This window comes from Zootoca vivipara, chromosome 11 (genome assembly GCF_965207765.1).
Source record: "Zootoca vivipara chromosome 11, rZooViv2.hap1.1, whole genome shotgun sequence".
NCBI lineage: Eukaryota > Metazoa > Chordata > Lepidosauria > Squamata > Lacertidae > Zootoca > Zootoca vivipara.
This window is the reverse complement of record NC_142594.1, coordinates 19398119-19421119: the sequence shown is the minus strand read 5'-3', so window position 1 is coordinate 19421119 and position 23001 is coordinate 19398119. Positions and strand designations below refer to the sequence as shown.

The window sequence follows — 23001 nt, the reverse complement described above, 5'->3', positions numbered from 1 at the left end:
GGCTGAGAGACTTCAAAGTGTGACTAGCCCAAGGTCACCCAGCAGCTGCATGTGGAGGAGCGGAGACGCGAACCCGGTTCCCCAGATTACGAGTCTACCGCTCTTAACCACTACACCACACATAGGAGTGATCATTCAGGTTACTTAATTATCTATCCTGCCATGTTCCCAACAAATGTGTTTCTGCAATGCTCAGCAGTCACAGGTTTGAGGAAAGGCTATCTTGCTATCCCTCTGGAATGAGCTTTAAGGAAACAAAGATATTTGATGTTTTGTTGAAGACAACAAATTATTTTATACACATTTTTGCATTTTGGATTTTTAATCGTCTTTTAAAATGCACTGTTAAAAATGGCTATTTTTTATTTTTTTCAGTAAATAAACATTCACATGTACAGAATTCTTTCTTTTTCGCAAGCCAAATAATAATGGGATAATCCACTCCATACAGGGAAAGAATACTGCCTGGGACCTCCAACAAAATAGATTTAGAACCACAGAACCTGGAGAACCACCGCTATCTGCTCTTGATGTGTGCAGCCTGCATCTCATCCAGCACATTCCTGATGGATTCTACACAGACTTCTCCTCTGTGATCTTTCTGGCTGGCCTGCCTCCATACTTCATTAAAACTTTCATCTGAAAGGCTCACGCCAATGTTTCGCAAGATGCGTGCAATCTACAAAAGAATATACGGTATAATTATAACCTTCAGTTGAAGGAATAAACACATGTGCAGATCATAGAATTGATACTGAGATAAACAATTACTGCAGATTACAGGTAGATAGCCATGTTGCTCTGACGTAATCAAAACAAAATAAAAAAATTCCTTCCAGCAGCACCTTAGAGACCAACTAAGTTTGTCATAGGTATGAGCTATCTGAAGAAGTGTGTGTGCACATGAAAGTTCATACCTATGACAAACTTAGGTAAAGGTAAAGGGACCCCTGACCATTAGGTCCAGTCGTGACCGACTCTGGGGTTGCGGGGCTCATCTCGTGCTATTGGCCGAGGGAGCTGGTGTCCAGCTTCCAGGTCATGTGGCCAGCATGACAAAGCCGCTTCTGGCAAACCAGAGCAGCACATGGAAATGCCGTTTACCTTCCCGCTGTAGCGGTTCCTATTTATCTACTTGCATTTTGACGTGCTTTCAAACTGCTAGGTTGGCAGGAGCTGGGACCAAGCAACGGGAGCTCACCCCGTCACCTGGGTCCCCATGGCAAACTTAGTTGGTCTCTAAGGTGCTGCTGGAAGGATTTTTTTTTATTTTGTTTCTACTGTAGATTAGTGAGGCTTTAGATGACACACTAAATGGGACACTAAAGATGGGGATTTAAACTAAAAGTGGACTAAGCCAGTCTTCCTGAACCTGGTGCCCTCCAGATGTTTGCTGTAGTTCGGCTTCCATCAGCCCCAGCTAGCATGGCCAATGGTCAGGATGGTGGGGGTTGTCATTCATCTAGTGGGCACCAGATTAGGAATGGCTGGAGTAATCCCATCAGGCTTGACCACAGATCTTCTGACAAGGCAGGATCACAGCCCCTGCTCAATATAGCAACCAACTGCTAGGGGCTGTGGTCCCTTTGGCTCCCCCAATAAAATATTTGAGGGAGCCAGGCCCCTCCCCAGTTGATGGACCTTGCCATTCAAATGGTGTGCATGTGCCGCATCGTGTGATTGATTATGTAGGGTGGGGCTTTTATTTAAGTTGGCACCTGTGCTGTTCAAGCTTTAACCTTTCCTGCTAATTTCTTCACCCAACTTCAAATTTAACTGCAGGTAGCTGTGCGGTTGTACAATGTGCATTTATTAAGGAAAAGAATTAGGCCCACCATTCTGGGAATTAGAAATAAGTACGATGAGAAAAGTGCAAAGCTCGGTGTCAGGAGAAGGTGGAGGCATGAAATGTAGGAGACTAATCTGGAAACCAAGTTTCGCGTCATATACAGTGGTACCTCGACTTACGATCGACTCGACAACCGAATTTTTCGACTTACGAATGGGGCAAATGGCCGCATGCTTACGAATTTCCCGACATCCGAACGGAAACCGCGGCGGTTTTCGATAGCGTTTTTTCGACTTACGAATCTTTAGATGGGGTTGCTTCAACTTACGAATTTTTCCGTTTCCAATGCCTTCCTATGGGAAATCGCGTTTCCAATGGTGCTTTTCGACTTACGAATTTTTCAACCTACGGAGGTGCCTTCAGAACGGATCAAATTCATAAGTCAAGGCACCACTGTATAATGGAATTCATGAATACAGTAAAATTGGAGAAAGAAAATGTCGGTTTGTTGTTGTTGTTGTTGTTTAAAAAAACCTAATTCCATGATGTGAGAATACACAGATCTTAGACAAAGCAAATTATGTAATCTCTTGTGGATGCTTCAGTATTCAAGGAAACTGGCAAGGATGAAATATGTGAACCGCTGGCTTAGATAGCACTCATAGAATCATAGAATTGTAGAGCTGATATGAATGAACTCTCAAGAAACAAGCATCTAAATCAATGTCCTCTACCTCATCCTTTGATCTTGTCTTGAAGAAGTCTGACTCGTACACTCCTTTATTGCTAAAGATCGAGGGGTATAACAACCCATAAACTGTGGCTTGATCGCCATAATTAGTGTTGTCACTGATGCGGCGAAATCGAGGGGCTGGAATGTCTGAACGAATGGTTGGGACACCGAGGAGTGGGTAATCTGTAGGAGAACAGGTGGCAAAGAGGGAAAGGGAAGAAAGCAATGTGTTAAAGGAAGTTGTTCACAAAGAACCAGATCACAAAATATACCTGAAATGAACATATTCTGTTAAAGAGGTGGGTTTCCAACCCAAAGTTTTCTTTTCAAAATTCAGTGTTCCCTTAATTTTTGTACACATCTGGGTTTTATGTTATCACATGAAGCTGAAACTGGGGACATGAATACAAGAGAGGCAAGAAAAAGAGATGTTCTCACTGTGGGCTAACTCCAGCCCAAAGGAAGCAAGTTTCATTGATTTCTATGGGAGAAAGAGAAACTCTTGTTAAAAACTTAACTTTGGCTGGATCATGAGCTACATTTACAACCAAACTGAAAATCAGACTTATACTAGTAGCATTTGCATTTCTGGTTATTTGTATTTGATTCAGGTATCCAAAAATGAACTAAGGGCTCTTGATCATGAGGCACTGAAGTACAAAAACGCAGTTTTGGCACATCTGACTCCTATAGAGAACATGCAGGGAACTTCCAGTCTGCATAGGGCTTATGGAAATGACCCTGGGCTATTATTCTTGCTGTTATTATTCTTATTTCTTACCTGCCCTTCACCATACGGTCTCAACTCACAGCAATTTAAATACAGTGGTACCTCGGTTTACAAACACAATTGGTTCCGGGAGTCTGTACTTAACCTGAAGCGTACTTAACCTGAAGCAAACTTTCCCATTGAAAGTAATGGAAAGTGGATTAATCTGTTCCAGATGGATCTGCGGAGTACTTAAACTGAAAGTACTCAAACCGAGGCGTACTTAAACCGAGGTATGACTGTATTCAATATTAAAGCAGGTTAAACAAATTGCAGTCATAAGAGTGGGTCCTGAAAATGTGTATCTCTCGTGAAAGGCCAGGATAAATATACGCAAGATATATGCAAGATCAAGCCCTCCGGCATGAAAATAAGGACATTTCTCACTCCCCCGCAAATGACCCTCCATGACCCCTCATCTCCCTCCCCCCCCCCAGCATTTCCACCACCACTATACCAATGGGACACACCACACACACCCTCCACCGTCTTGGGGAAAACCCTTAATCCTGGTTTGATTCTTTGGTAGATTTACAAAAAGAAAAACACACACCAATAAATAAATTGTGGGAAGGGGAATGATTAGATGTGGACAGATGCACCAAAAAAAATAAAATTTAAGACTCCTTGTGCTCTGCTCAGCTTCCCCTTTCTTCCTGCTCAGGGTGGCCCTTGCCTCTGCATGCACCTCAGGGCTGCCACATTATGCGTGGCTGAGCCTCAGCAGCATCAGCCTCTCCTCCTCGCCTGCACTCCAGCAGCTGCTACGAGCTGCCCAAGGGAGGATGCCAGTGGCGGCAGCCATAGAGAGGCAACGGGGTGGTCCCTTGCAGCAGCCACTGCTGCCGCCACAGCTCAGGACAAGCACTGGCTTCTCCTCCTCCTCCCCCCCCCGATCTTTCCAGGATCAAATCAGAAGTCGGGATGGCTTTTTTCCAATTCTGGGACTGTCCCTGGAAAATAGGGACACTTGGAAAGTATGCAAGATATGTAAGTTGCTTAATGGTTTCAACATGGGGGGTAGTGCAAGGAGAACAGCCTTTACCGAAGGTGTCATAGGCTTTGAAGACGCTCAAACTCAGGACGAAAGGGAGAAACGCGCTAAGAGGAAAGCACTCTTGGCAAACCCTCACCGTGATCAACTTCTACCCGGAAACCTATCTCCCCACTGTGGAAGGATGTGTGGATCCAGAATTGGCCTCCACAGTCATTTAAGGACAAACTGCTAAGACCGTCTTCATGGAAGACAATCTTAGTTGACTACAAGTGATCGCCAAAGAAGAGAAGAGGAGAGGAGAGGAGAGGAGAGGAGGAGGAGGAGGAGGAGGAGGAGGAGGAGGAGGAGGAGGAGGAGGAGGAGAGAAGAAGAAGAAGAAGAAGAAGAAGAAGAAGAAGAAGAAGAAGAAGAAGAAGAAGAAGAAGAAGAAGAAGAAGAAGAAGAAGAAGAAGGAGGAGGAGGAGGAGGAGGAGGAGGAGGAGGAGGAGGAGGAGGAGGAGGAGGAGAAGGAGAAGGAGAAGGAGAAGGAGAAGAAGAAGAAGAAGAAGAAGAAGAAGAAGAAGAAGAAGAAGAAGAAGAAGAAGAAGAAGAAGAAGAAGAAGAAGAAGAAGAAGAAGAAGTAGTAGTAGTAGTGGTGCAAGGGTCTCTCTCTGTGTGTGTGTTCATATGGCACTTCCCACACTCCCCATTGCAAACCACAACGCCCCACCGAGAGCAAAAGCAACTGCCGTCTGGAGTACCCTTAGTGACAACATGGTTAATTATTACATTTGTCAGTGGCATCTGCAAACATTTTAAATAACTTGGCAATGAAAAGGACGTCTTGTGCATACATGATGATGGAATGCCTCCTACGACTGCATTATACTGAGAAGAGGTTGTGCGGTAGTCAGAAAACACACGGTCTGTCGGTCTCGAAAGTGTTCTGGGTGTTTTCTCTTCACTTCCCGGTTCCTTTAGTACTATGTCTTCCTTCTTCAGCACAGCATCCGCATCTGCCTCTTGTGGAATGAGGTCAAAGACCGCCGGTCTTCTGCCTGTGAAAAATAAATGATAACGAAACGGCAAAAATATTTGTTACTGTCGCAAAAAGTTACAACTCCCACCAGCCTCAGCTGGTATGGCTAACAGGCAAACTCAGTCATCATACTGATACTTAAGAAGATGGACTTCATCATGTATAAAACTATTCAAACTATTTGTAGTTCATTACAGCTAACACTGTTTATGTAACCATATGTTTTTAAAATACATGTTTATAACTCACGGAGCAATATTTTGCAATAAGATGGTTGGTATTCTTACATTCCCATAAACAAAACTATGTATAACTTCGTGAGTACTATATGTATTTTAAAAAAATCCACTTTAAGAGGCGTGCTAGATACATTTTTGCTTGGATGCCTCGAGTAATGGTTATAAAACAGGCAAGCATGAAGTTAAAATGCACGAAACCAACAGTGGCTGAAAAGCTAAGGTCCAAAATTCACGTGAGAATGAAATAATGGGTCACCATACCAAATAAATTTGGACTTGTGGGACACCGTAACGAAAAGGTTGGGAACCACTGCTTTAGGGAATACTCATGGAATCAAATATGTGTGTGTGTTTGTATGTATATATGCATGTATGCAGTGCTATTTTTCTGGGGGGAAGCAGGGGGACGCATACCCCTAAACATTTTGTGAATCTTTGTGCTTTTGTCCATTTACTGTATTTATTTTTCCCGATTTCAACTATAAAATGGTGATTTGCTTGAGTCAAAATGAGAGCACCCCTAAACATTTTGGGGGGGGGAGAGCACTGCATGTATGTATATTGTACATTAGAATCACATCTGTGGTTTTAAAACCATATTTCCCACATACCTTTCGTGATTATTTTTTCTTCATACTCTTTGATAGACGATTTGTCTTTCCAGTTAAGGAAGTTTGCAAACTCCAGATAGTCTATAAATCCGTCTTGATCCAAATCGCAGTAATTAAATAAAGCGTCCAGGAGCTCCTGATCTAAGTCGAGATTAAGCTGGAAGCAGGCCTTCTTCAAATCATCTCTGCTGATTTTCCGATCACCATCCTAGTTAAACAGCGCAATGTGTGTAATAAAAATGCAGGTAGCCCATTTTAATTGAACGATGACCCTTGCACCCAAGGCCGGCCCTATGACTCAGTGGGGGGGGGGCAGTTTCTGGGAGGCCACAGCAGGAGTTCCCTAGCAGTTCGTCCTGAGCCCTCCAGCCATTCCCTTCTGTTGGGAAGGGTCCCAGACCCCACTAGCCTACTGCCTCAGGTGCAATGGAAGATGCTGTCCCATTGCCAGTGCTGAAGCAAAAGGCAGCTGACACTCTGGTTGACTTCTTTCCTTGAAATAGGGTGGGGAGGGTACCATCTTTGGCACGGGTGGCAAAATGCTTTGGGTTGTCCCTGCTTTTACTTAGGGACAGGTGAATCTATAAAATTAAGTTTCTCGTTTTCTCACTCTTAGGTTTAAAGGTAAAGGGACCCCTGACAGTTAAGTCCAGCAGCGAATGACTCTGGGGTTGCGGCGCTCATCTCGCTTTACTGGCCGAGGGAGCCGGCGTTTGTCCACAGACTCTTTTTCTGGGTCATGTGGCCAGCATGACTAAGCCGCTTCTGGCGAACCAGAGCAGCGCACGGAAACGCCGTTTACCTTCCCGCCGCAGTGCTACCTATTAATCTACTTGCACTTTTTGGCGTGCTTTCAAACTACTAGGATGGCAGGAGCAGGGACCGAACAACAGGAGCTCACCCTGTCACGGGGATTCGAACCGCCGACCTTCCGATCGGCAAGCCCTAGGCTCTGTGGTTTAGACCACAGCACCACCCTTACTCTTAGTTTTAGTTCTCCACATTTCCACATCAGTTTGCAACTATTATTATTATTATTATTATTATTATTATTATTATTATTATTTAAAAGGTATAAAAGAAAATCCTTCCATGTTTTAGTGTGAATTTCTCTTAATAGACATGCTTGCAGGCAATTCTGCCTAATTTCTGCAAAGCAATTTTCCCTAATATAATGCATTTTGGTATGCTATTTTCACTATTTAAAAACTTAACATTGCAAAAATTGCAAGCGCAAGAAATAGGGTAGGCCCTGAACACATACATCTCACGGCTCAAAGGCCGGGGTACATGGTCAGATTAAAGGCAGTACAAGTGCTAGTAACTATTTACAGCTGCAGTATTGGTATTATTCCAAGTAGAACACTAACAGCAAGAATATATGGCATATTCCCACAGCATTCGCTTGTCATGAGCTTGACGTCTTGGCACAAGGCTCACCTTATCATAATGCCTGAACGCTTGCAATAACGTGTCAAAGTTGTGGTAATTGGCTTTCTTCAGATTCTGCCGAATCGCAGCAAAGACAGCCCTTTCTCTGTCTTTCCCACGAAGGAATTCACTAGGAAGCCTTTGGTGAAGAAGGTCCCCGACACCTACAGAAAAGAGAGTCAATGGAAACTTTGGCTTGCCCACGTTTCAGCTGTTGTGTGATACTTCAGCCATCCCTTTCTCAATCCTGACTGCACCATATCCCTGTAGTGAACAGATGCAGGGGGGGGGCTCCTATTGCTAAGGGTAGCCATATTTTGTTTCATTATTCTAAGCATTTATACCCTGTGCAGAAAAAAAACACCAGGCTAGTGTAAGGCAAGCTTCCAAGGCAGGGCCACTCAGAGAGGACAGGGCAAGAGGAACATTTGGCTTAGGTCTCCAGCTCAAAGGAGTGCCTCAGATTTAGGCACTTCTTAATTTTTTAGCATGAAGTGCCCGGCTGCCTGGAAAAGGCTGGAAAGCTGCATCTGTGGCAAGGCTTGTAACGCTGCAGAAGCGAGCGGGAGGAGGAAGAGGGCATGAGGGAAAGAGAGAGAGAGAGAGCGCACACACCAGCCTACCATCGGCGCACGATGTTTTTTTCCAGGGTAAAAAGAGCAGAGGCTGGCGGGGAGGAGTTGCAGAGAACCGCGTGACCGCCCCCTCCCCTCCAGGGGGCGTGGACGTTGACCACGCCTCCTGGGAGGATCCCGGCTATGTCATCGCCAGCCAGCCAATCGGGTGGCTGCGTGGCTTGCCTGCCCCCCCCCTAGTTTTGATCCTGGGTACGCCCATGAAACATTTGCCCTATGTTGTAAAAGGAGTGTGGATTGTTTAAGCAAATCAGAAATGGGATTTGTTAGAAGACGTATGCTTTGTGTTCAGTAATAATAGATTTTGTCATATTAAAGAGTGTGAAATATTCACCAATATTAATGAAAATATATTTGTTCTGACGACAGAAGATAAGACCATGATGAATGTGTCCTTTCAGATGATGAGCTGATTATAAACAAAGCACTCGCTCTTTTTTCTTTTTGGGTGCCTTTGTTAACATGTGTTGTCATTGTTATTTTTATAGCCAGGAGCCTCAAATGTTGAATGTAGCCTAGGCCTTTCTGAACCTCTGGGAGGGCCTGCCCCCAGGGGATATCACTACTCAAAGGGCCTTCTCTCTGACTGCATCTTGCCTTAACTCTGAAGAGCTTCCATAAAAAGAGCCTTCAAATGATGACCTGAACATCAGAGGAAGCCAAAAAAGGGGGGGGTTGTGTTCCTTTGGGAAGCACCCAGGGCTTTACAGGTAAGCACTTGCAACCAATAGTTCTGCTGGTGAGATATCTATCCATCTACTACTTCCTATTAGCAATCTTGCAGGAGTGCTATGGGACAACCTGAGTTTCCAAACAATTTCCCAAGACATCTTTGTGTATAAGCAGGGAGGCCGTGTATATACTTGCCATATTCTTCAGGACGAACAAGCACTCCAAATGTATGGTCTGGAGGAACGTTGAGTGTGTCTGCTATACTAAAAAATGAAAAGAATCTGTTAGATAAATGCTTGATTTTTTTTCCCACCCCAGTGTAATCTTTGCTTTAGACATGAAAGATAGATCTGTCACCTCTTGTACCGTAAGCGAGGATGAAAAACAACTGATGAAGACATTTGGTAAGAGTTCACCTGAAATGTCTTCGCTGGGGCTTTCCTACATGAATCAAAGCCACCGCGACTGAAAATCCTTTTCTTTTACAGTCTCTTTCCTTTTAGCACATAGTAATAACTGTCAGAAATATTTGCACAGCAGGCAATAAATGTCTTTGATCGCGGTGCTTACATTTCTTGAGAGAGCAAAAGAGACCCCGCAGCCTAAATAAGCTGTTTTCTCATTTAACAGATATAGATGTGCATATAGAGTCTTTTTCATGTATCTGTCAGAAAAGAAAAAGGGGTTTTTAAAGCTCGCTAAACACACATGGCAGCTTAGTGGAATCGGAGATAGAAAAAGTTGGAGCTGCAATACTCAGTAAAAATGTTTTCAGATCATGGTTTTGTTTGAGCAACTTGGCTAAACCCATGTCTTCATTTCTACAATAGCCGAGAAAAGAGAAACAATTTTTGGGGATTTATTTTTTAACGTTGCTTGTAAGGCATCAAACTCTTCTGGGACTAACTGAAGAATACTATGGTGCCCAATTCCATGCTCCTACACTCAACGTGGGATGCAGGTGGCACTCTAGGTTAAACCACTGAGCCTAGGGCTTGCCGATCGGAAGGTCAGCAGTTCGAATCCCCGCGATGGGGTGAGCTCCCATTGCTCGGTCCCTGCTCCTGCCCACCTAGCAGTTCGAAAACACGTCAAAGTGCAAGTAGATAAATAGGTACCGCTCCAGAGGGAAGGTAAATGGCGTTTCCATGCACTGCTCTGGTTCGCCGGAAGCGGCTTAGTCATGCTGGCCACATGACCCGAAGCTGTACGCCAGCTCCCAAGTCCAGTCGTCCGCGACTGGACCTAACAGTCAGCAGTCCCTTTACCTTTACCTTTACCCTCAACTTCCTTTGACATTCTCCAACATTGGCAGGCCACCATCACTGCTCAAGTTGGCAGGCATTCTTAGGACAAACTTGCATATTGTATTAATCACTCAGAAGCCATGGAGGAAATCTGAAATGGTTGGATTGCTCACCTTGTGGTAAAGCTTTCTGCCAGTTAACTATCACCTCAGCCCCTTCCTGCCTGAGAGAACATCTCAAAATGTGAGCCAAGATGATATGAGGCTATGAGGCTCTCTAAATGATTGCATCTGCTAGTAATCTGTATTTATCATGTCACTCACAGGCCCCGGAAAAGAAGATGCAGAAAAGGAATGGGACACACACACATGCCAATTACACACAGCCAACTAATTTCTCATGGAGGGTCCATTGTGAGGACTCCCTCTTAATTCACTTACGGATCAAGGACTTTTCCAAGCTGAGGCTGGAATTTCTCCTTGAAATCATCACTTATCTTAGACACTATATGTGTTGATTTCTTCCTAAAAAAAGAAGATAATCACAGAATAGTTGAATTGCAACAGATTATCATCATCATCATCCCCATTGCTAAGTTAGAATCCCAGAGTGGTTTACAACAAATAACATTAGAACCATAATTAAAATCAGATGGATCTCATCCATTACACGTGGCTCCACCATATCAATGCCCATTCTAAACTGAGACAACTAAAATGCTTTCATAAAACTAAATTCTAAAAAGGCAGGTAAGGATCAGGTAATGTAGTGTTTGGTTAACAGTATGTGTTTTAAAGTTAATTAGGAAAATTGTTTAAAGTTCATTTTCCGGCTCTTTACCCTTTGAGTCATGTCACACCCAGCAGAGATAAACAGAAGCAATCTAAAATATCAGTGGCAGGATACTCTTAGAGGACAGGCCTAAAAGCCTGAGTAGATAAACCATCAGAAATACAGGGAACCTCAAGACTCAATCAGCCATTGTATTTAGTAAATTGGAGAATAGTGCCTCACTCATAATCTGATCTGGGAACTTATTAGCATAAAATATGTCTTCATTTTCAATGCATTGGGCTTTATAATTCACTGCCAGCCCAAATACTATGATCTTCCATTCATCATCACAAGACCTTAGCGCTATTCAGGCACTAAACAAATCGTGAAATACAATACGTAAGTGGGGAGACTGGAATTGAGAATCATAGCTCTGCTTCCCTCTCGTTTTCCATGAGCTGGTGGGCAACTGGCCAATTTTTAAATCCCAGAATGTGGTCTTGTCCAGTTTGTTCCCTTTCTTGCTTCAAGCTCTCTGGGAGGATGGGGCCACTGTGAGTTGGTCCACAATAGGGAGCCTGCTTAACTCAGCTACATTAGTCAAAATACAGCATTATAAAATGTTATCTTCTTCTTCTTCTTCTTTGGCGATCACTCGTAGCCTAGTAAGACTGTCTTCCATAAACACAATTTTAACAATGGGTCCGTAAGTGACTGTGGAGGCCAATTCTGGATCCACATGTCCTTCCACAGTGGGGACATTGGTTTCCAGGTGGGAGTTGATCACAGTGTGGATTTGCCAAACATGCCTTCCTCTTAGCACGTTTCTCCCTTGCGTCCTGAGATTGAGTTTCTTCAAAGCCCATGACACCTTTGGTAAAGGCTGTTCTCCAACTGGAGCACTCGCAAGTCAGTGTTTCCCAGTTGTCAGTGTTTATACTACCGTACATTTTTTTAAGATTTGCCTTGAGACAGTCTTTAAACCTCTTTTGTTGACCACCAGCATTACGCTTTCCATTTTTAATGGAATAGAGTAGTTGCTTTGGAAGACGATCATCAGGCATCCACACAACATGACCAGTCCAACGAAGTTGATGTTGAAGAATCATTGCTTCAACACTGGTGATCTTTGCTTCTTCCAGTACACTGATATTAGTTCGCCTGTCTTCCCAAGTGATGTGTATAATTTTTCGGAGACACCGTTGATGGAATCTTTCAAGGAGTTGGAGATGGCGTTTATAAGTGGTCCTTGTTTCACAAACATATAGTAAGGTTGGTAGTACAATAGCTTTGTAAACAAGCACTTTGGTTTCCCTGTGAATGTCCCGGTCCTCAAACACTCTGCACTTCAATCGGGAGAAAGCCGCACTCGCAGAGCCCAGGCGATGCTGGATTTCAGCATCAATGTTAGCCCTTGTGGAAAGGTAGAACTGCCTAGGTAGGAGAAGTGATCAACATTTTCCAACGTTACACCACTGAGTTGGATTTGTGGCGCTGCAGAGGGGTTATTTTGTGCTTGTTGGTGCAGCACTTTGGTTTTTTGGATGTTGAGTGATAGACCAAGCTTTTCGTAAGCTTTTGCAAAGATATTTAGGATGGTTTGGAGGTCATCCTCTGAGCGTGTGCACACTACGTTGTGACACAAGATGGCGCTGTGGAGCTGAAATTGCAACTCAGTGATATTTTCAATGGTGAACTTTATGTGGTTTTTTTTTGCAGACCGTTTCCACAGCGTTTTTTTTTAATAGCTCTGCAGATCCAGCCCTTGTGCAGAGGTGTAGCTAGGGGGCAGGATGCACTGGGCGCCACACTGTGGGAGGGGCAGCAGTAACTGCGGGGCCTGCAGTGAGCTGTGATTTTGAACCCTGAATCTCTTATGGAGAACAGCAAGGGTCAGCGATAGGGAAGCAGAGCCAGTGTGGTCATCCCCACTTTCATTTTGTATTTCTAGTTTTGTACAACACCTAAATAAGACTATGCAAGCAATCAAATATGCAGAGGAAAATGTAAAATAAGGATAGTCTGCCCCATAGCATGAGGATGGTTAGATGATGTACCGCTCTCAAAACTGGAGCCTTGAGAGTTAGGGCATCTTACACAGTGTGCCACCAAGGGAGCAGGTCAGAGGGCACTAAAAGATCTCCAATATTTCAGGCAAAATCATCCAGCCAGGAAATTCTAGCCAGGGAATCAGGTGGTCAAGAGGATTCAATTAGCATACACGAATCACACCGCTTCCAAACATCTCCAGCTCTTGGAGAACACATCAACATAAAAGGGGTGAAAACGGGATGAGGCAAAAGTAGATGCCAAATATCTCCCCAGAACGGTAGGATCCTCACAACTTGAACTGTTCTTGAAATGCACTACTTTGTGCATTCAACATGGTGACACTTTATGTCTCATGAGGTAACATCATTGAGGATAACTGATGCCAGAAAAAGTATGTCACCAGAAATCTGTAACTGAGGCAAGCCAAGCATCATTAACTGATATTATGCAACTTACATCTGCAGATCAGGGACCCAGCGTAAAGTTCTAGCTACATTTCGTCCATCGTTGAAGTGGGGGGTTTCCTTTCCATATAGATTGAATCTATTGAACGTAGATGGGTTATATTTTCTATTAACCGGCTCCCCTGTGTGGGGGGAAAGGGGGGTATTTGTTTATTACGTACACCATAAATGAACAAAAACCCAACCCAGATGCTTAGAAAGTTGAGGTGGTGTTAATCTGCTTAGCATTTTAACTTTTGTATGTTTTAAAATATGGTTGTGAATTTTTTCTCTGTTTCATTGTTTTACCTTTTTGTAAACCGCTTTGAGGTGTTTTGGGGTTGTTGTTTTTAACAATCAAGCAATGTATCCATTTTATGAAATAAAAAATTAAAAAAATAAAAACAAACCTCAGCATGTTGGCTACAAGCCCCTGGGCATTATGAGAAATATCTAGGATCATAACAAAGTGATGTGGGGAGAGAGTGACTTGTTGCCAGCCTTCAACCTATGACATTTGTTGAATATGCTATATTAGTAACATAATACAATTGCCATTCCAATACAGAGCTTACCTGAAAAGCGTCATGAGATTACTGCATTTCTTAGCAGCTCTTTGGAAAGAATTTCTTACTGGTGTCAACTTTCTTTTTTATGTATGCAAAATGGCAATAATCCATGGTCATTTGAAAAAAAAATCTATGTACGACCTTTCCTTTTCCTTCTTACTCACCAACGTAATAATCATTGTGTGTTACAACATACAAGTCGTGTCCTTCTTCTGCTTCCCTCTGGACTTCATCAAATGTCTTTGCTGGATTTATAACCTCTCCACCAGGACCCTCTGAAAGTGAACCGTTACATGTAATGAAATAACATTATCTAAACAACATCTTAAAACTCTGGACAAATAACAGACTACATGTATTTAAGGATCATTCATGTACTTTATTCCAGAAACAATTGCAATGCAGGGTTTAGAGACCATAGGGTACATCAGAGTCAAGTTTAAAAGGTAAAGGTAAAGGACCCCCTGGACGGTCAAGTCCAGTCAAAGGCAACTATGGGGTTGCGGTGCTCATCTTGCTTTCAGGCCGAGAGAGCATGACTAAACCACTACTGGCGCACGGAGGACCATGATGAGTGCCAGAGCATACGGAAACGCTGTCTACCTTCCCGCCACAGCGGTACCTATTTATCTACTTGCACTGGCATGCTTTCGAACTGCTAGGTTGGCAGGAGCTGGGACGGAGCAACATGAGCTCACCCTGTCAAGGGGGTTCGAACTGCCGACCTTCCAATCAACAAGCCCAATAGGCTCAGTGGTTTAGACCACCGCGCCACCAATGTCCCCAAACATACATTATACCTGCATGTTGTTATAAAATAGTAGCAGGGTTGAATGGCAATCTCCCATGTGCCTTATTCCAAATATAGGATGAGATCCAACACAGCATGAATGGGGATCTGGCCACACAGTGGGGCCTCTCCTCCACCCTATGGCTCTTGTTCATCCTCATTGGGTTGAAGAACCTTCTAGGGCAGTTTTGTGGAGGGGGGGAGGTGCTAGAGGTGGCAGAAGAGAAACAGAAAGTCCCATTGCCCAAGTATATATTTATTGCACAAGTGGGTGGACATCATTGGATGTTGCCCATAATATTTGAAAAAATTAGGAAAGAGTGTATGCTTTTGAGAAGAAGAAGAAGAAGAAGAAGAAGAAGAAGAAGAAGAAGAAGAAGAAGAAGAAGAAGAAGAAGAGGAGGAGGAGGAGGAGGAGGAGGAGGAGGAGGAGGAGGAGAGAAGAAGAGTTTGGATTTGATATCCCACTTTATCAGTACCGAAGGAGTCTCAAAGCGACTAGCATTCTCCTTTCCCTTCCTCCCCCACAACAAACACTCTGTGAGGTGAGTGGGGCTAAGAGACTTCAGAGAAGTATGACTAGCCCAAGGTTACCCAGCAGCTGCATGTGGAGGAGTGGAGACGCAAACCCGGTTCCCCAGATTACTAGTCTACCGCTCTTAACCACTATACCACACTGGCTCATTTGAGATGCATAAAAGAAGACCCTATAAGTTTGCAATGGAATTGCAAGCCATTCATCAATGATTTGTTTTAGTACTAATTTTTCTACCTCTGACAACTTTTCCTCCGAACAGATAGTTATTCACATCCATGCCTTTGGGTAATCGTAACGATTGATCATGGGATTTCCCAAGAGGTGCTTCACGAACGCTTGAGTACACAGATTCTTTCTTCTCAAGAAGTTTTTGCTCAAAGCATGTTTTTGGAGGTGGATTTGCCAGCGATGCCACCTGAAGAGATTTCACACCACATCAAGTACATCAGTTCTGCACTTCTGAACTACAGTATCTCATATTACATTCATTTATTAGCTTTCTGGTGCACGCTGCAAAATGCACAAAAAAAGTATGTGTTTCCTATACAAGGGACACACAACTTTCATTCCTGTGCATTCTACAGCTATCAAATGCCACAATCCTACTAATTTCATGTAATAAAACAAACAATGCTAAACCTCATATTTAAGATCACCTTTCTGTAATGTAGCGTTGCAAATATACATTCTTAATTGTTATTTCTAAAAAGGCATCATTCAGAATGCACAGAAGCAGGTGCTTGTGTGTATTAGTATGTATAAGTCAACCACCGAGCAATGTCACTAATCGAAACGTCACTGGCATACTATCACTGCAATGCTTCTAGTGAAAGCAATAATACTAGCATTTCAATTCTTTAAACAAAAAACAATTCACAAGTTGAGTGACTACAACCTCACCCACATCCCATCCTTTTAAGAAAATGGTATGGGTCAAGTGCAGGTCCCCAAACTGCCCAAAGGGATGTTACCAGAGGCAGAGGATACAATCTAATGGATTTATATCTGGTTTCCAAAATTGTTCTACTTACAGGGGGCAAAAGAATAAAAAACCCATGCTGTCCATTGATGGAGGACAGGCTGAGCTGGATTCACACAGAAACAAGTGGTGAGTGATGAGCATAGCTGCCAAGTCTCCCATATTCCCTGGGAAACCCCTGTTTTTCCAGCTGTCCCCAGCTGAAAAAACAGATTTTTTTGTTTTTCCCCGATTTATTCTGGCATGGTGGCCATTTTGGAACTGGGCGGAGCATGCTCAGAAGCGACTTTTGATGCTGCTTTGCCCAGTTCCAAAATGGCTGCAGCGCGACTTCTGGTGCGGTGGCCATTTTGGAACAGGGTAGAGCAGCATCAAAAGATGCTTCTGAACATGCTCCGCCCAGTTCCAAAATGGCGGCAGCGCTACTTCCGATCTGCTAATTCCGGTCCAGTCCCTTATTTCTCAGGCAGGAACTTGGCAGGTATGATGATGAGTAAGGGAGTAGCTGTGAAGGAAAGAGATGACCCAGCCCAGCTGACCCACTGACTCTGTCTCTTCTACACTGAAGCCATTATGATATGCCCACCAGGCAGCCATTTTGTGTTATGCCACACCCTCACAGCAGCCATTTTGTGACTGGTGCCCACAGCACTTTCTTAAAACCCCCAAAGTGCCCACTGCCCCCATGGTCCCAAGTTTAGACCTAGGTCAACAGATATATACGGTATTATATAAACAGAAATGGTAATCTTATAGGGGACAAGCATATCCCATTTTATGGCCATCAAATGCCCCTTCCACAGGGCCAATCAGGATTGTGTTTCCCACCCATGAGTCAAAAGGATATTATTTTAAAATTCTTACAGAGATGGACGGGACGGACTTTATGCCATGTGTCAAATGTGATGCGATATCAGGATCGTTTGCTCGGCCATAAAATATTCTCTCTGCACCAGGAGAAGGGTTGCTGGTGTTTCGAAACTTTTTTACAACAGGCGGAGTAATTGGCTACAATACAAGAAGAAAAGAGTTTAAGAAAATTCCTGCAAATACTATTGATATCTGCATTGGTCCATTTGGCGGGGTGGGGCAAGGGAATCCAACAGAAAAGTAACACCTTCATTTGGACCAATCAGAATGTCACATATTAATGAGCAAGTGTCTGCATTCTCCAGAATTCTTCATCAGGCTGAGTGTTGAGGAAAACTGAGAGAGTAGCTAAGAAAAGCAGTTGTTGCTCCAGAGTCTGCAATTCATGACTGTCTTAAGAAGTTGTACAGGAAAATGTAGGCAGACATAATTAGGTTAGCCTCACAGAACACCAGACATATTTTAAAAGGCATCCAGGCTACTGGGACAGAAAGAAGAAGAAAACAAAATGTATATCCTCCCATTTTCTGAAAATACAAAAACTAGTAATGACCTGGTTCTGTCCTCAGTATTAACTGGGACACATGGATTTAACTTTATAAAAACAAAACAAAACAAAAACCAACAAGCATAATGGGCTTTATATGAGCAAAATTAGAATCAACAAAAACTACTTTGTAGTCAACATAATCCAATTACTTGTAAGCCATTTTAGACACCTGCACAGCTAGCTACGGTAGGAATCTCAGGTTTCCTTTTATGGTCAGCCCTCAAGGTTCCAGAACTAAGTTGTTGTGTTTTTTGTTTTGTTTTTAAGTCACAGCAGTGTGTTTGACAACCTCAGAAAAATAAAGACAATTAATGGAAGCTTCACATTTTGTGTATTTTCAAATGTAATGTTTTGTAGGGTTACTCATCTGATTTTAATTTTTCAAAATTGCTTTTATTGTACAGTGTATATATGTATGTTGGTTCTAAATGGCTTTGATGTTTCTATGAATAGTAGTATACAAAGAGTTTTCTAAATAAATTTGCAAAATTATTTGTACATGTGTGATTTACTACATTGAGGCTTTTGAAACTTATGAATGTTTGCTTGGAAGGAAGGAAGTTGTCCCGTGTTCAGTGGGGCTCATTCCCTAGTAAATGTGTTTAGGATTGCAGCCCTAAGCAAGTTCAAGTAATGAATACTGTATTGAGAAAACTACTGACATTCAGGATCCACTACAGTCAATACCAGATGTTGTTTTCTTTTGTTTTCACCCCCAACAGGACACTACAGTCCCTTTGAGCTTCTCTTGTGCAATATGTGCAATATGCTGTTAATGTAAAATAGTAAGTCTATAATGGTCTGAAGGAAGAATAGTTAGAAAATAACAACCCATAGTGGTCTGTACCGGTACATAGGACAATAGATAGTCAAATAGGGTGCTTACAAAGACATCAGTGAGACAAAGGCCAGCTGTTTCTCCAATGGACATCAGCTTTCCAGCCTGAAAAAAGGAAGCAAAGACAAACAACATAGACAAGAGATCATAATAACAAAAACGCTCACAACACTGATATGTTTGTAAAGGTATACTGTATGTCTGAATAAAATTCATTTTGCATTTGTGCATAACTTTTCGCTCCATAGCAATATATATATAGGCCTATATTTCATGATCTGTGGGCTCATCATTTATGGAGTTACAATCCCCAGCAACCCTTAAAAAACTACAGTGCCCAGAGTTCTTTGAGGGAAAGATTGTGCTTTGAATGTGCTTTAACAGTATAGTGTATACACAGCCTTATACATACCAGGTCTGACTGCTGGTTTATTTTGCCTGATATTATTGACTCTGGGCTGGATCTAGCCTTAGACTGCAGTCCTAACCCCACTTCCCTCACAGTAAACTCCATGGAACTCAGTTGGGCTTACTTTTGAGTAGACATGAAAGGAGCACACTGTTAGCCATGCTTCAAGCCATTGAAATCAATAGAACCTAAGCTAGTAATTTGGGCTGGCACCCCCCCTACCATGGGGTAAGCCCCATCAAGCTCAATAGGACTTACTTCTGCTCAGACGTGGTTAGGATTGTGCATGACTAAGGGCAGCCCCACACCATGCATTTAAAGCACACCCCACACACATTTGAAGCACATTATTTCCTCCAAATGGCTCCTGGGAACTCTTAGTTTGTTAAGGGTGCTGGGAACTGCCGCTATGTGAAGGGGGAAACTACAATTCCCAGGATTCTTGTGGTGGAAGCTCTGCTCTCTAAATGAGTGTTGGGTGTGCTTTTTATGCATGGTGTGGATCTCCCTTTTAAGAGTGGATCCAGCCCTCTCTGACCAGCAATATTCGGGTCTTTTGATGCCAGGCGAGGCACCTTCCACCTTCAAATTAGGGCGTTATAGATCCCACCCCCTTGAAAGAGCCATCCTTCTCCAGGCTGCTCTCTGGAGCTGTTTTAAGGAGAGGCGTGACGTTAAACAGGAGCGGAAGGGATGAGCAAGTGTCAGTCAAACATCTTTATAAAGATGCGGAGGAGAAGAGAAAGGGAGAGGGGAGGAGAAGGGCAGAGAAAACTCACGGTGGGAAGCTCGGGAAAGCGGTCGAAAAACCTCCCCGGATACGCTGGCCTGGGGACTCCCTTGGCTGGGATCCCTCCCCCCATCCTGGCGAGAGGGATCCGCTTGGCGAGGTAAGAAAGCCGAGAGCTCAGGAGCTGCAGGAAAGGGGATGTTTTCTCACGTAACCTAGCAACGGGGAAAGAATGGTCCACTCTAGATTCCCGCCCCCTACAGGCCAAAGTTGGGAAACGCAGCTGCTTCTTCGCTCTTAAAGGTAAAGGGACCCCTGACCATTAGGTCCAGTCGCAGACGACTCTGGGGTTGCGGCGCTCATCTCGCTTTACTGACCGAGGGAGCTGGTGTACAGCTTCCGGGGCATGTGGCCAGCATGACTAAGCCGCTTCTGGCGAACCACAGCAGCGCACGGAAACCTTCCCGTTTACCTTCCCGCTGGAGCGGTACCTATTTATCTACTTGCACTTGATGTGCCTTCGAACTCCTAAGTTGGCAGGAGCAGGGACCAAGAAACAAGAGCTCACCCCGTCGCGGGATTTGAACCGCCAACCTTCTGATCGGCGAGCCTTAGGCTCTGTGGTTTAACCCTCAGCGCCACCCGCATCCTTCGCTCTAACAGCTTGTCAATTCGCTCCCTTTCAGGATTTCATCACGTGCTGATGATCAAGCGCACTTTAATTCAGGGGTGGGGGACCTGAGCCCCTCCGGATGTTGCTGAGCTGCAACAAGTGTGTGTTGTGGAGTGGGGGACATTTGGCTCTCCAAATGTTGCAGAACTACTGGATGGATTCGAATTATATGGTAATAACACTACGCCGCTTTTTCTATCACATGGAATGCAAATCACCTTACAAACAATAAATAACAGTAGTCCGATAAATAATAAATAATAGTAGTCCGATCGGCAAGCCCTAGGCTCTGTGGTTTAGATCACAGTGCCACCCACGTCCCTATGTAAAAAAATTAACAGTTCCTAATTTAAAACATGCATTGCTCTGGTCCACAAGCCAGAGCATAAGATTTAACAAAATCTAGACAGAACTTGGTCAAAAGAAAGAAGCTACTTTTTGAATAATTGCCCCTTTCCATAAACATGACTGTATGAAGCATTTCAAGAACAGCCATGGAAGCAAAAAGGTAAAGGTAAAGGACCCCTGGATGGTTAAGTCCAGTCAAAGGTGACTATGGGGTGCAGCGCTCAGCTTGCTTTTCAGGTCGAGGGAGCTGGAGTTTGTCCACAGACAGCTTTCCGGGTCATGTGTCCAGTATGACTACCGCTACTGGTGCAAGGAGGACCATGACAAGTACCAGAGCGCACGGAAATGCCATTTACCTTCCCGCCACAGCGGTACCTATTTATCTACTTGCACTGGCATGCTTTCTAACTGCTAGGTTCGCAGGAGCTGGGACAGAGCAACGGGAGCTCACCCCATCATGGGCATCCAAACCACTGACCTTCCAATCTGCAAGCCCAAGAAGCTCAGTGGTTTAGACCACAGCGCCACGCGCTGAAAAGTGAGTATAGCAAAGGCTGTTCTCCGAGGAAATTTATTTGTTTTGATCATGTTGTTCTGTGCAGCAATCCTGGTTCTATTCAATAACAGAAATAAACATGCACCGAAAGGGTCGTCTTACCTTTGTGCCCACTGTTTAATCACTCTAACTGCATTTTTTAAAGGGGAGGTAAGGTATGTTCAGGGAGAGCTGATCTACATTAATGAAATTTAATTCTGCACCCTCACTATTCAAAGTGACATATGAATGATGGTGTACATAACAGAGGAATCGCAAGAGATATCTGGACCAGATGCATGTTTTTTCCTAAATGTACACCCAGAGAATAGTGGCTATCTATTACAGACCACCTCCTAACACGTACGTTCCATCATTGCTAAAATCTCTCCAGCACATGTTCATTTATATATATTGAACACCTGAATGCAGCAAAATGCAAAGGTAATGGCTTATATTGGGGGGGGGTGTGTGTTGTAACATTCTTGATCTCATGCCAAAAATCTCATGATTGATCACACGGGGAGGAAAGAAAGATGCAAAGACTTTCCATCTTCATTTATGAAATGCATCTCAAGAGAACTTAATCAAGCAACATCTGCTTTGTGAAGCATTTAAAGTCTCTCATCTTATGCTTTAAAGCCATAAGGGGGGCTTCCATTTGAAGAAGGGCTGGAGTGCAGTGGTAAAGCACAAGCTTTGCATTCAAATGCTCCCAAGTTTAATCTCCAGGAAGGGCTGGGATTGCCTTCTATATGAAGCTGCCCCTTTGGGAAGGACGATAGCTCAGTGGTAGAGCAGCTGCTTTGCATGCAGAAAGCCTCAGGTTCAATACCTTGCATATCTAGGTAGGGATGGGAATGTTCTTGCTGAAACCCTGGGGAGCCATTGTCAACAGATCCAAATACTGAGCAATATGGGTCAATGGTCAGACTCGGAATTAAAGCAGCTTCCTACATTTTCCCATAACTTGCTTCCCACACTGTCAAGTCTTCTTTCTTCTTCTTCTTCTTCTTCTTCTTCTTCTTCTTCTTCTTCTTCTTCTTCTTCTTCTTCTTCTTCTTCTTCTTCTTCTTCTTCTTCTTCTGTGATCACTCGTAGCCAAGTAAGATTGTCTTCCATAAACACGGTTTTAACAGTGAGTCTGCAAGTAACTGTGGAGGCCAATTCTGGATCTACACATCCTTCCACAGTGGGGACATTGGTTTCCGGGCGGGAGTTGATCACGTTGAGGGTTTGCCAAGCGTGCCTTCCTCTTAGCACATTTCTCCCTTTCATCCTGAGTTTGAGTGTCTTCAAAGCCCACAACATAAAAAAAATACAAAATAAGAGCACAAAATACCTCATAACAAATACAAAAACAAACCCAACATATTTAAAAGGCCATAGATTGTTTACTTAGCCAAAGACCAGAGAGAAGAGGACATACCCGCCAACATTTCTCTGATGAAAATAGAGACATCCTATTCCATAATAATAAGTGGGACATTCTGGGATCAAATCAGAAACTGAGATGGCTTCTGTAAATCTGGGACTGTCCCCGGAAAATAGGGACACTTGGAGGGTCTGTCATTGGAGCTGGCTCCAAGTTGAGCTCCTGGCCTTCCACCAAATGGGCATCAGCCACCACTGCCTAGGACCAGCCTAATTTCAGAAACCGCCTGCAAGTGATCAGTTCAGACCTCTGACCAGAATGATCTGTCCTTCCCCTGAGAAGTGGGAAGAAGGAGGAGAGAGGAGGTTGCAGACAAAAGACAGAAGA

General features: G+C 43.7%; 1 protein-coding gene across 2 annotated transcripts in view; it reads right to left on the bottom strand.

Moving 5' to 3' along the window:
- Positions 1–303: 303 nt before the first annotated feature.
- The window catches only part of EFHB (EF-hand domain family member B), a 31591-nt gene continuing 8893 nt past the window's right edge, over positions 304–23001 (bottom strand). Inside the window, exons 1-13 of one of the 2 annotated variants that reach the window (XM_035129341.3) lie at positions 19733–19944; positions 18593–18649; positions 17151–17294; positions 15542–15722; positions 14144–14254; positions 13424–13553; positions 10582–10665; positions 9090–9157; positions 7597–7751; positions 6157–6364; positions 5122–5325; positions 2524–2705; positions 304–679 (exon numbers count right to left, since the gene is read on the bottom strand). In XM_035129341.3, the coding sequence (XP_034985232.3) occupies positions 518–679; positions 2524–2705; positions 5122–5325; positions 6157–6364; positions 7597–7751; positions 9090–9157; positions 10582–10665; positions 13424–13553; positions 14144–14254; positions 15542–15722; positions 17151–17294; positions 18593–18649; positions 19733–19816 (1770 nt within the window). In that variant the 5' untranslated portion in view covers positions 19817–19944 and the 3' untranslated portion in view covers positions 304–517. Of the gene's footprint in view, positions 680–2523; positions 2706–5121; positions 5326–6156; positions 6365–7596; positions 7752–9089; positions 9158–10581; positions 10666–13423; positions 13554–14143; positions 14255–15541; positions 15723–17150; positions 17295–18592; positions 18650–19732; positions 19945–23001 lie in introns of those variants that run through there. The other variant, XM_088654461.1, reaches the window with a different exon arrangement.